General features: G+C 46.6%; 1 protein-coding gene across 1 annotated transcript in view; it reads left to right on the plus strand.

Annotated features, from left to right (window-relative positions):
* The window catches only part of Ttc39c (tetratricopeptide repeat domain 39C), an 89,617-nt gene that overhangs the window by 48,293 nt on the left and 28,965 nt on the right, over window positions 1–12,359 (plus strand). The window contains exons 5-6 of the mRNA XM_028876682.2: window positions 2,666–3,020; window positions 5,846–6,014. Of these exons, the coding sequence (XP_028732515.1) occupies window positions 2,666–3,020; window positions 5,846–6,014 (524 nt within the window). The remainder of the gene's footprint in view (window positions 1–2,665; window positions 3,021–5,845; window positions 6,015–12,359) is intronic.

Below are 12,359 nucleotides of genomic sequence, written 5' to 3' on the forward strand. Positions count from 1 at the left end.
CAGGGTCCGGGAAGAATCTACAACTAGCTGATAATTAATCTTCAATGAAAAGAAATGAATCTACATACATGAAACTCCTTAGTCCATACACTTTATTCTTCTGTGTTGGTTCTCTTTCTACACAGCTTCAGTTCTGCTCTCGTGCCTAGCTCCTTTCTTGCCTGATTTCTCTCTCCATTTATCTGCTGTGCCCTCTAAGTTCTAACTTAATTCTCTCATCTTAGTTCTGCCCCATCTAGGTTCTCATCCATCTAGTTCTTTCCATATCAGCTCCTCTTCCAGCTCCTTCTCTCTCATCTCGTTCTTCCTCATCTTGTTCTTCCCCATCTGGCTCTTCCTCATCTTCCATCTTGTTCCTCTAGTACTCTCTTTTAACCCTTCAATCTAGTTCTTCCCATCTCAGTACATTCCTCTCCAGTTCTTACCCATCTAGTTCTTCTGTTCTCTTGTCTCTTCTCTATCTTGTCTTCAAGTTCTCTCTTCAAAAATCCTCCTCCCTTTCCTTCTACCTCTCAGTTCTCTGACTCTCTCAGTTTTCCCTAAGTCTCTCAGGAATCCCAGTTATAAACCCAAGCAATAGCAATCCTCTCACAGAGCAAGGTCACCAGGCTTGAATTCTTACAGGGTCTTAAAGGCAGGTAAGAATTTTCCTCAGTCAGTGACCACCAGGCTTTCTTTTACAACCCAAAAGGGGAGTGGTAAAGGAGGAAGTCAATAGAGAGCTAATCATCCGTTAGTATATCAAGAAGGGAATTTATGTGCTCAGTCTACATTCCTAGAAGTGGTTATGTAAGAAATTAGGAGTCTATAAATAAGGCTGTAAGGAAGGAGGGTCTCACCCTAAATTGCACAAGACATAAAGCCATCCTCCTGACCTAGGTAGGAGACACGTGTTGTTTTGTTTGGCCTTGGATGCTCAAGTCTGTTCTTAGAGAATACAGAGGTATCTCTGATACGGTACTTTCATCCCTCTGGGAATGGTCCTGGCCGGATGCTGCCAATGACGATAATTACAGGGAGGCTTGAACTGGGGTTCTGGCTGTGCGTAGCTGTCAGCTATATATATGTGTATATCTGAATATTCCTTTAACAGAGGGAAATGGTGCCCAATACATGATGGAAAAGCTACAATAGCACATGAGAAACTCATAGCAGGAAACGGCTGATACTCAAAAGTCAAATCTCACCAAGGCTCCTTGAGCCTCAGCTTGACCTCTGGAAGGCCCTTGGCTTCTTCCAGGTATTAGCTTTGTCATCATCAGCTGAAATCCTACGCTATATATTTTTACAGCTTGTAGCAATGTACCATATCCTAGCTCCCTTTCAGTTCCAGTGCTGTAGTTTATGAATCCGATTTTATTTGATACCATATATTTCTGAAATCACGTGTTTTCTGAAGTGCATTTCCGCTGTTGTCAGGCTCTGCTAGCCTGTGTCAGGTCATGGGTTCCATTTGTTCACAGAGGTCAGAACAGTAACGTCCTGTTGTCCTGTTGATACTGGGGCAGGCTGGGCCAGTAAGCTTGTCTGTTGTCTCAAGAGAACTTGGTTCTGAAAATTCCCGCCAGGAAGCCTCTCCTCCAAACATGAATATGTTCTCAGACAACCACAGATAAACCTACCTCCATCTGAAGGTAGAAATGTGCTCAGAGGCAACATGGACAGCAGGAAGCTGAAGGCCTGTGGAGAGGGACCAAAGGACCACGGAGAGTGACTGTCTCACCTTCCACCTTGGAAGTCTTGTTTGTGGGATCTTCTCGAGGGTCCTGTTAAGGACCAGCCTGGTCTTTGCCACCCTCTTCACTGTCCATGTCCCCAGTCTGGGACAGTGTGTGGACGCCAGCCTTTGCCATAGATCAAGTGAAAACCACCCTTAGTACACAGCAAGCATCAGATGGAGGTGTCCTGGGGGTTCTTCACACGTCTGCCTTTAACGTGAGTGACTGTTTGGGACACTGCTTTGGCATTTTGATCTAGTAAGTGTGAATTAACCACTCTGTTTGCTTGTTAATACTTTCTGGCAGGACACCTTGCTCAGTGGGTGGGCACAAATTTAGCCATGGATTAGACTGAGAACTCTGCTTTGAGGAATGAAAATACAGGGGAGAGACAGACAAGGGTGCGAGGAAGGTCTGCCAGGAAACAACACAGTGGCTCCGGGAGGCAGTGGGGGTTCCGCAGAGACTGGGGAAGTGGGGTTTAGATGGGCTTCTCTCCTGCCCGCTCCCCTCCTCCTCCTCCTTCTCCCTCTCCCCTCCTTCAGCCTGTTCCCCTTTTCTTCCATCCTTCCTTTCCTTCACTTATTCCTTCCCTTCCCTCCCCCTCCCTCCCCTCCCCCCCTCCCTCCCTTCCCTCCCTCCCCTTCCTTCCCCCTCCCTCCCTCCCCTCCCCCTCCCCTCCCTCCCTCTATGGGAAGAGTTGGACAGCAGCACTAACAGACTGAGCCCCACTTCTTCCCTGTGGCTGTAGCCTGTGCTGAGAACACTGAGTGTAAACAGGAAGTGGGGAAGCCCCGAGAGGCAGGTGCAGTACTGTCACAGCTAATAAATGTGTTTTCAGCTGTTTGCTTCTCTTTTCTCTTCCCAGGTTCTAACTGCCCTGTAACGTTATACGAATGCAAACACTGTTGCTGGGTTTTAAATCCCCTCTCCCCTTCTCTTCACAGCCTACATAAAAGGTGGGTGGATCCTTAGGAAAGCCTGGAAGATTTACAATAAGTGCTATGCGGACATCAACGCCCTTCAGGAACTGTATCAGAAGAAGCTAACGGAAGAGCCCCTGTCTTCTGATGCAGCAAATGATAATCACATGGTGGCTGAAGGGGTGACTGAGGAGTCCCTAAACAAACTGAAAGGTGCTGTTAGCTTTGGATATGGCCTTTTTCACCTTTGCATATCCATGGTGCCCCCAAACCTGCTCAAAATCATCAACCTGCTGGGGTTTCCTGGAGACCGCCTACAGGGCCTTTCTTCACTGACGTATGCAAGCGAAAGTAAGGACATGAAGGCCCCTTTAGCTACGTGAGTAGCTATATTGCAATGCTTTGGTAGATAATATAGTATTGAAAGTAAGTAAACCGCAGTGAGGATTGAAACTTCAGGAAAAATGCTGGCTGGTGGAGTAGGATGCTGTGCCTGTCATGAAACGTCAAGGAGTGTGTTCTGTGCTGTGGTGACATGATCCTGTTAGTCGGAGAGCTGGGACACGGCTTGTTAAGTCCCCTGAATCCTCTATTTGTTATTTCCTTATTTTCATGTGTGTGTGTGTGTGTGTTGTATATGTGGGGCACACACGCACAGTGTGTGGAGACGAAAGAGCAACATGGTGTCTCCCTCGGAGACAGCTCCTTTGAGACAGCCTCTCATTGGCTCAGAGCTGACCAGTCGTCTCGGCTGAGTAGCCCGGCGATCCACTTGCCTGCACCTCCCCAGCACTGAAATTACAAGCATGTGCTCCCAGGTCCATCTTTTCATGTGGGTCTGGGGTGGAGCTTAGGTGCCCATTCTTGGGAGGTCAGCAGTCTCCCAGTCGAGCTGTTCCCCGCTAGCATAGTTGGTTGTTTTTGACTCTTTGGGGGCTCGCCACCCAGCTCCCAAATAAATACACAGAGTCTCATTCCTACTCAAGAATGTCCGGCCTTAGCTTGGCTTGTTTCTAGCCAGCTTTTCTTAACTTTAATTGTCCCATCTACCTTTTGCCTCTGGGCCTTTCCCTATCTCTATTCTATATTTCTTTCTTTCCTTCAGACTCCGTGGCTGGTTATGTAACTGGCTGTCTGGGTGGCTGGGTGGCTGGCCCCTGGCATCCTCCTCTCCTCCTTTTCTCACTCTTCCACATCTTCTTCTCCTATTTATTCTCTCTGCCTGCCAACCCCACCTGTCCTTTCTCCTACCTTGCTATTGGCCATTCAGCTCTGTATTAGATCATCAGGTATTTTAGACAGGCAAAGTAACACAGCTTCACAGAGTTAAACAAATGCAACATGAAAGAATGCAACACATCTTTGCATCATTAAACAAATATTCCACAGCATAAACAAATCTAACACACCTAAACTAATATTCCACAACAGGCCAGCCCAAGTTATGAGTTGACCTATCGTCCAGCCACCAATGACTCTATAAGGAGTTTTGTACCTTTACTACAGTCTTTCAGATGCACACTTCTGGTTTATTTGAATTTATAAGATCAAATTTTGTGTGACTCTGAAATTTTTGTCCTTGCAAAGAACACAATGTTGGGTAACCTTCCTTGATGACTCTAGTTAGTTGGTGTAGCATATATAGTTTAGATATCCTCCAGTAACCCATTAAATTGAGCCATATTAAAATTAAAATGATTAAAATGCTTAAAAAGGATATGGTTTTAAAATTTCATTCTGGGGGCTGGAGAGATGATGGCCCAGCAGTTAAGAGCACTTGTTGCTCTTACAGAGGATTTGGTTTGGTTCCCAGCACACCCATGTCAGCTTACAACCCTCTGTGGCTTCAGGACCAGGGGGTCTGATGTCCTCTCCTGGCCTCTGTGGGCACTACACACATATAGTGCTCTCACTGTGCATGCAGATAAAACACACCCATACACATGAAAAGAAACAAATCTTTAAATTTTCAGTCTGGAAAAAACAACCACTCTCCTCAGTCTGAGCTGCCTGACAGATCCTGGGTCTGCTTCTCTGATATGACACCATCTTGTCAGAAATTTCTCCTTACTGTATGATGTCATACAAGACCTCAGTGATGCAGTTTTACACATGCTAGCCTTGAAGGGTTAAAAGTGATGTGAAAATCATGGAAAAAAGCTTTACCCTGTCAGTCACTAAATTGAACAAACAGTGGCTCTTTACTAAACAGTGTTAACGGGCTTGTAACTTGTGGACATTTCTTGCTTATGGCTTAATATTGTTTTGTGTTTATCTCTGAAAAAAGGATTGGAATTAATTTGGCAATTAGTATGTTTTCCATAAGGGCTTAGATTTACCGGTGCACTAGATGTAAGGTTCACATGAAAACATTTGATGTGCTGGTTAAGTGCTTATATATGTTCATCAAAGCAGATCTCAGTGATTTTACTCTCTATGTGCCTAGTTTAACTAACTCGAACTTGGAGAATTTTAAATAAGTTATGTTTTTATATTGTTTAACATTTTCTTAGGCTGGGAAAGGGGCCTTTTATCTGTTTCTCTCAGTTATTTTAATGCTTATATATAATTTGCAACTGTGGATTTTACATTTAAGTCTAGAGTCTGTGGCTTACACCATATACATGTGTGTGTATGTATTTTTAAGATAGGTGTAGGATTTCACTATGTAGCCCTCTTATATAAAACAGACTGGTGTGGAACACACAGAATTCTGCCTGTCTCTGCCTCTCAAGTGCTGGGATTAAAGGAGTGAGCCACCACAGCTGGCCTGCACCCTGACTTACGAACACATATTTTTTACTTCTACAAAATGTAAAGGCTTTTATTACAAGAGACAAGAAATTGATGGTGACTGTCTCCAGTGTGTGCACAGGATGAGTGGGGTATGGAATCCAGATGTTTCTGTTAGTAACGACACAGCTGGAAGCTTCAGGACAGCCAGATGCTTCTGTGTCTTTCCCTCTTGTCACATGCGCAGGGACTATGCACTGTCATCTGATGCTAAAGGAACAGTTTTCCAGACACTGACAGAAACAGAGACGGGGAAGCACTTTGATTGTACTTTTTGGAATATTGCACGCATAGCAAGATTTTATTGAGGAAAGTCAGTTTTGGAAGAGCACATGCTGATTTTTATTTTGAAAACAGAAGGCATCTCAGTGAACCCTGGCTCGTGGTCTCTCTCTCCCTGTCTGCCTGCAGATTAGCTTTGCTGTGGTACCACACTGTGGTTCGTCCATTTTTTGCCTTGGATGGCAGTGATAACCAAGCAGGCCTGGATGAAGCCAAGGAAATTCTTCTCAAAAAGGAAGCTGCTTACCCGAACTCTTCTCTCTTCATGTTTTTCAAGGGGCGGATCCAGCGATTAGAGGTATGGCACCTTCCCCAGCTTCTTAAGTAAACTTCTGATGACATGCCTCTGATTTATGCTCAGGGGCTACTGTGGATGGGCCAGGATGCCACGGGCCCAGGAACATCGTCTCCTGGTGCCTTTTTTTACATCAGGCCTGAGGAGGACCCTCTCAGGAGCCCGGGATATTAGTCAGTTACCTTCTTTCTGTTCAGGGGACGGGGGCAAAGCTGGGACAAGAGACTTCAGTAATGAGAGTGAGTGGCATTCTTAAGCTTAAGGTACGAGGGTACTGTGAAGTCACGTAGGTAAAGGACACAAAATATAACCCTTTTCCTCCTCTGAGTTAGTAATGATCTTACCTATTGGTTGGTTTATGCAATGAAATCGTCAGCTTTGAGATGAACGTTGCTCTTCCCACATGTTCATCTGCTCAGTTACCTTTTGTACATGCCAAGCGCTCTTCTCATGTGATCCAGTCCCACCCTCAGAGTCAGCCTGAGCGTACAACACAACTGTCATCGTCAGGCCACAGAAAAGGGAAACAGACCCACGAGGGCTTCTGATAATTCCTGAGATTTCCCACACATGATCTCAGGCTCTCTCTCCAGACCCAGACCATGCTTTTGGTGAAATTATTAAGGCCACTCCACATAGTTAAAAGGAAGGTTTATTTTGTGGGGTAACTTACAAGTAAAGGGATAGGTAACAGGATCTGGGAAAGTCTGGCGGTGTTCTCTGGAGAACTCTGCTCAGTCTACTGCTAGCATCCAGGGTCCAGGAACCAAGAGAGACGGCACATCTGGATCTCGGGTCTTCAGGGTCCTCTCCCAGCCCTGCCTTGTAGGTGTGACTGTTACTAAAGCCTCAGTGGGGGTTGGAACTTTCAGATCAAAGCTGGAATGGCTACCCACTACATCTCCCCCTTTTGTCTAAATAAGAAGGTTCTAACCTAATATAATACTATATACAAAGGAATGGTTATCAAATATTGTCCAGGAGTAGTGAGGGATAATGACCTAGATAAGATGGAACTACAACCAATGTGAACAATATTAAGCAAGAAACACATACTAAAATCCAGAGACGTCTAGAGCGTAGGTAAATGGCATGTTACAAAGATCATTCCAAAAGGTGTCCTATCCTAAAGAACCTGAGTCTAATACTTAATATGTTCTATCTAAGTTGTAACTATAACTGCTAGTCTTCAATCCCATCAGCTCAGTCAGTAGAGCATGAGACTGTTAATCTTAGGGTCGGGTTCGTGCCCCACATTGGGCTCCAGATATTGGTGAAATTATTAAGGCCACTCTACGTAGTTAAAAGGGAGGTTTATTTTGTGGGGTAACTTACAAGTGAAGGGATAGGTAACAGGGTCTGGGAAAGCTGTGGCGCAGTCCAGTGGTGTTCTCTGGAGAACTCTGCTCGGTCTATCTCTGCATCCAGGGTCCAGGAACCAAGAGAGACAGCATATCCGGATCTCGGGTCTTCAGGGTCCTCTCTCGGCCCTGCCTTGTAGGCGTGACAGTTACCGAAGCCTCAATGGGGGTTGGAACTTCCAGATCAAAGCTGGAATGGCTACTCGCTACACCACGCCCTGGCTGCATAGGGCCCACTTCTCTGTATCTTTTGTCTTGTTCAGGAGCATGAGGGTTTGGGGGAAATGGAGAGGTTGCAGACATTGGAATGAAGGTGGCTGCTCTCACTGCAGAACCCCCCCTTTTCTTACCAGTAGTTGTCAATACACCAACTGGAAGCTTTGACACTCTTTGCCCTCCAGCTAGGAGTCCCTCCATCTGTCAGAAGTCAGCCCCAGGCAACCCCAGGAGGATGGTGGGGGGTTTTCTGCTGAGTGTTGCTTTCTGGGCATGAGGTGGGTTTGGCTTTTTCCTTTTGCTTCTGTCGTTTAGGGTTGGGTTTGGTGGTGTGTAGTGTCATACAGAAACCATTCTTTTGCACTAGCTTATGCAATGGCTCTGAAACCTGGACAATGTGAAACAGCCTCTGACTCTGGCTCTCCCTGTATTTAGGAGATTTGCAGCTTTGTAATTTTATCTCACTATCTGTGTGTGTGCATACTTGCGTTCACATGCACACATGTGTGATGGAGGACACATGCTGTGTGACATACTTGAGGAGATCAGAGGACATTTGGAATCAGTTCTCTCCTCCCACTTTTATGTGGGTTCTAGAGCTCGATTTCAGGTCCGAAGACCGACTGGCAAGTGTCTCTGCCTGCTGAGCTGCCTCCCAGGCCCCAGGCTTGGTCTTCCTGTTTGACTTTGCTGCTGTGAGTAATCTTGTCCAGCAATGCTGGGAATTGAATCCAGGGCCTTGCATATGCTAAGCAAGTGTCCTTCCCTTGACCTGCAGCCCCAGCTCACTCTGTGAGTTGAATTCTCCAAGCCCTGGTGTAGATAAAACATGCTTTAGAGATTGCTCTGTAGCCCAGGTTGGCCTGGCACTCACTACATAGCCCAGGCAAGTCATCGGTTTACATTAATCTCACCTTGGCTCCCTAGTGGTGGGATCCCGGGCAGGTGCCGTCCTGCCCAGATCTGAGATCACACTGACAGTCTTATTTTGAAGCACGGTAGAGATGCCCACACACTTAAGCAGGTAGCCAAGTTAGTTTTCACCTCAGTATCTTGAAACTTTTTGTTTGTGCTCAAGCTTGTGAGCTCAGGGGTGGCATTCTCCTTTCTCTTGCTCTTAAAATGCAGCTCTGACTTGAGGTGGTTTGAATGCGGATGGCCCCATGGGCTCGTATGTTTTAATATTTGGTCCCCAATTAGGATGTTTGGGAAAGGTAGGAGGTGAGGCCTTCTTGGAGGAGGTGTGTCCCAGGCGTCAGGCTTTGAGATTTCAGAAGCCTTGTGCCATTTGCACTCAGCTCTCTGCCTCCTGCTTGTGTCTCAGGCTGTGAGCGCCCAGCTCTTCCTGCCCCACGCCTGTGCTCTGCCACTGTGGACTCCAACACTCTGACCCGTAAGCTCAGTTAAGTGCTGTCTCTTGTAGGTTGGCGTTGTCTTGGTGTTTTTGTTTTTAAGATTTAATTTTTTATTATGTGTACAGTGTTCTGCCTACATGTATGCCTGCGGGTCAGAAGAGGGCGCCAGATCTCATTACAAATGGCTGTGAGCCACCATGTGGTTGCTGGGAATTGAACTCAGAACCTCTGGAAGAGCAGCCAGTGTTCTTAACCTCTGAGCCATCTCTCCAGCCCATGGTCTTGGTGTTTTGTCTCTGAATCGAAAAGTAACTAAGACAATGATCCGACTCTTGTGCATTCGGTACTGTTTGCTAGTGTTCTTTTCTTTCAAACTCGGGGACTGGAACCTGCTTGTAGGCAGAGATGTCTGGTTACTACTGTTCTTCTGTTCCCTTTGGTTTGTACAGGGAAAAATAAGATTGAAAATACATAAATCATAAACTTCTTAATTAATGGTACCATTAGTCACTGAACATAGTTATGGTGCATGTGAAACAGAAATAAGCTTTGTATCTACATGTGGGTCTTGTCCTCCAATATCTACCCTTTGTACATCTATGCAGATATGCCCAAATGTGAAACAGTGATCTGAGATACAGGCAGGCCAACACACCAGCATGCCCACTGGCTCTTACGTGTGCCCTGGACGTCCGGGCTCTGTCCCTCAGCTGTAGAATGCCACAGATTAATCTCCTGAGTCAACTCCCACCCTAGATACAGCTTTAAATTTACCGTTAGTTTCCTTCAGTTAGACCCATGGTAGTATTAAGACTGTTAAGATACAATGAGAATTTGCCTTGATTATTTTTTAGATTCAGTTTAATATTTTTAATTTTGTGCGTGGGTGTGAGCGCCTGTGAAGCTGCAGGCGTGAGGTCCCCCTGGAGCGGCAGTTGGGGTGGTGCTGGGCCGCTGGGCCGTGGGTGGGGTTGAGCTCCTGTCCTCTAAGAGCAACGTGTGTGCTTTCAGCCTCTGGGCCAGCTCAGCCCCTGGTTACTTTTAAAGTATTAGGGACAGTCTATGTTTTAATAAGCTATTTTCTATAATTCTCTAGTCTTTTTTCCCTTCAAGCAGTACAGATTTGTACATTTTCCCTCTTGTTCGGTATCAACAATCAAATCTGTATGTTCCCCATATATCTGTATGTATTTGGTCCAGTGTATGCTTTCATACTTTGTGAGTGCTTTCATCGTTTACGTGATATGACAACTTGGTAATATAGCCACTTTTTAGTATCTATCTCTAAGAAAATGCCCAGCTATTCACGTGGACTAAAGTAGCTATGCGTAAGTTCATGAAGATGTCCTATAAAGAGTAGCTGCCACACAAACATTTCATGGACTCTTATTTTGAAAGCATCTCCTGAACTCTTGCTCACACTTGTGACTATCTCCTTGGGGGGAGTTGGGGGAGGCTGTGTTTAGTGTTGTAGTGGAAGTCCTGGGCTAGTCCAGGGTTGGCCTGCTGCACAGATGAGTTAAACCATCAAGAGGAGTTGATCAGGAGGAGCTGCTGGTCACGTGCTTCCTCCTTTCTTGCAAACCTGTGTGTGAAGGAGATACAAGGTGACTGCCTTCTCAGGATCCTTCTGTGTCCCTGGGAGGCCTGTTCCAGGGTCCCCTGCAGAGGCAAAGTCAGTGAGTGCTCCAGTCCTTCCTATAAAATGGCAGAGGGTTTGTGTGTGTTGACACATGCTCCAAACACTTGAATTTCTGCCGTCTACATTATACCATGCGGTACAGTACAGTGCAAAGGCTAACTAAATGGTTGTTTTCCTGTATTGTATAAGGAAACAAGCGTGTGCAGTTACAGTTTAAAATCTGTGGATCTGAGTTTGGATCTGCGTAGGGACCCACGCTACAGAACCCGTGGATACAGTGTGTGTTGGGATTTTGATGTACTGCTGAAGAGTTTCGTTTCTTCAGAGTTCTGTTTTTACTTCAGAGATGTGATAGTAAGGAACTGAATTAAATAAATGCTAATGAGACAGAATGCAAATGCATTTAAGTGAAGCTCTGTGCTTGTGACCAGGAGACACAGGATGAGGGCACAGGAGGACCCCCACAGTCTGTGCCTGAGGGCCTTCACTATAGCCCTACAGCACCCACGGTGCTTACTTCCAGGACCAAACAGCCATATGGGAGATGCTTAAATGTGCTTTGTCTCTTTTTTTAGATGTATTCATTTTTATTTTATGTGTATGTGTGTTTTGTGTATGTGTGAGCACCACATGCATGCAGTGCCCCAGGAGGCCAGAAGAGAGCCTCAGAACCCCTGGAACTGGAGTTACAGATGGTTGTGAGCAGCCTCGTGGGAGCTAGGAATCCAGGTCCTCTGGACGAGCCGCCAGTGCTGAGCCATCTCCCAGCCCCATGGACTTTATCTTTCGTGTCTGTCATGTGTGTGTGTCATATACATATATGTCCTGTGCACGTACACAGAGCCTTACATATAAACAGAGTGTTGGTCTCTCTGGATTGTCTGAGCCCCAGCTGGCACTGAGCCTCAGATGTTCAGGCTGCTCCTGGCCGTCAGGAATCGAGTCAAGCAGCCCATGTTTCAGTGGAGATGGTGCCTGCTGCCATTTGAAATGGTCTGATAACTAGAGAGATGCCTCAGTTGGTCGGTAAGAGCGCTGGCTGCGTTTGTGAGGACTGGAGTCCAGTTCTCACACCCACATCAGGGAGCTCACAACCCATGGTAACGCCAACTCCAGGAGATTCTGTGTCCTTATCTGGCCTTCACAGACAACTGCACTGCATGTACACACACACACACACACACACACACACACACACACACACGAATGAATGAATGAATGAATGTTTGAAATGATAAGCTAAACGCACAGATGTGGCCCTGCTTCTGGAACCTTCTCTGTACAGTTGTCCGGGCAGTGTGGAGATCAGCCTGATGGCTGGTTTCTTGTAAGAGGCAGTGGCCTGCCTGTCCTGCTGCCTTTTGAATTCCCGGCCAGAGCTCCTTCCCGCTGAGCAAGGCACAGTGGGGACACCCCTCCCTCCGTGCTGTCTGCGGGGACGCCTTTGATTGCTGACCTTTACTTCATGGCACCTGGTGCCCAGTCCTTCCTGGAGGGTGAGGTAGAAGGATTTCCTCATACATGACGACCTGGTATGATCCCGCTGTTTCCGCCCCTTTTGTTGACCTGTTATTGCAGGTGTCGTCCACTAGGGGCATGTCCTGTCTAGCTGCAGTGTCAATTTGCTAGGAAGGAAAGCCTCCATGGAGGAGCTGCCAAGATCACATCGGCCTGTGTCCACCATATCTGTGTGTGCGTGGGGGGGGGAGGGGTGCCTTGATTGCTGATTGACGTGGGAAGGCCCCGCCCACCGTGAGTGGTGCCAGCCCCCGCG

This window comes from Peromyscus leucopus, chromosome 19 (genome assembly GCF_004664715.2).
Source record: "Peromyscus leucopus breed LL Stock chromosome 19, UCI_PerLeu_2.1, whole genome shotgun sequence".
Taxonomy (NCBI): domain Eukaryota; kingdom Metazoa; phylum Chordata; class Mammalia; order Rodentia; family Cricetidae; genus Peromyscus; species Peromyscus leucopus.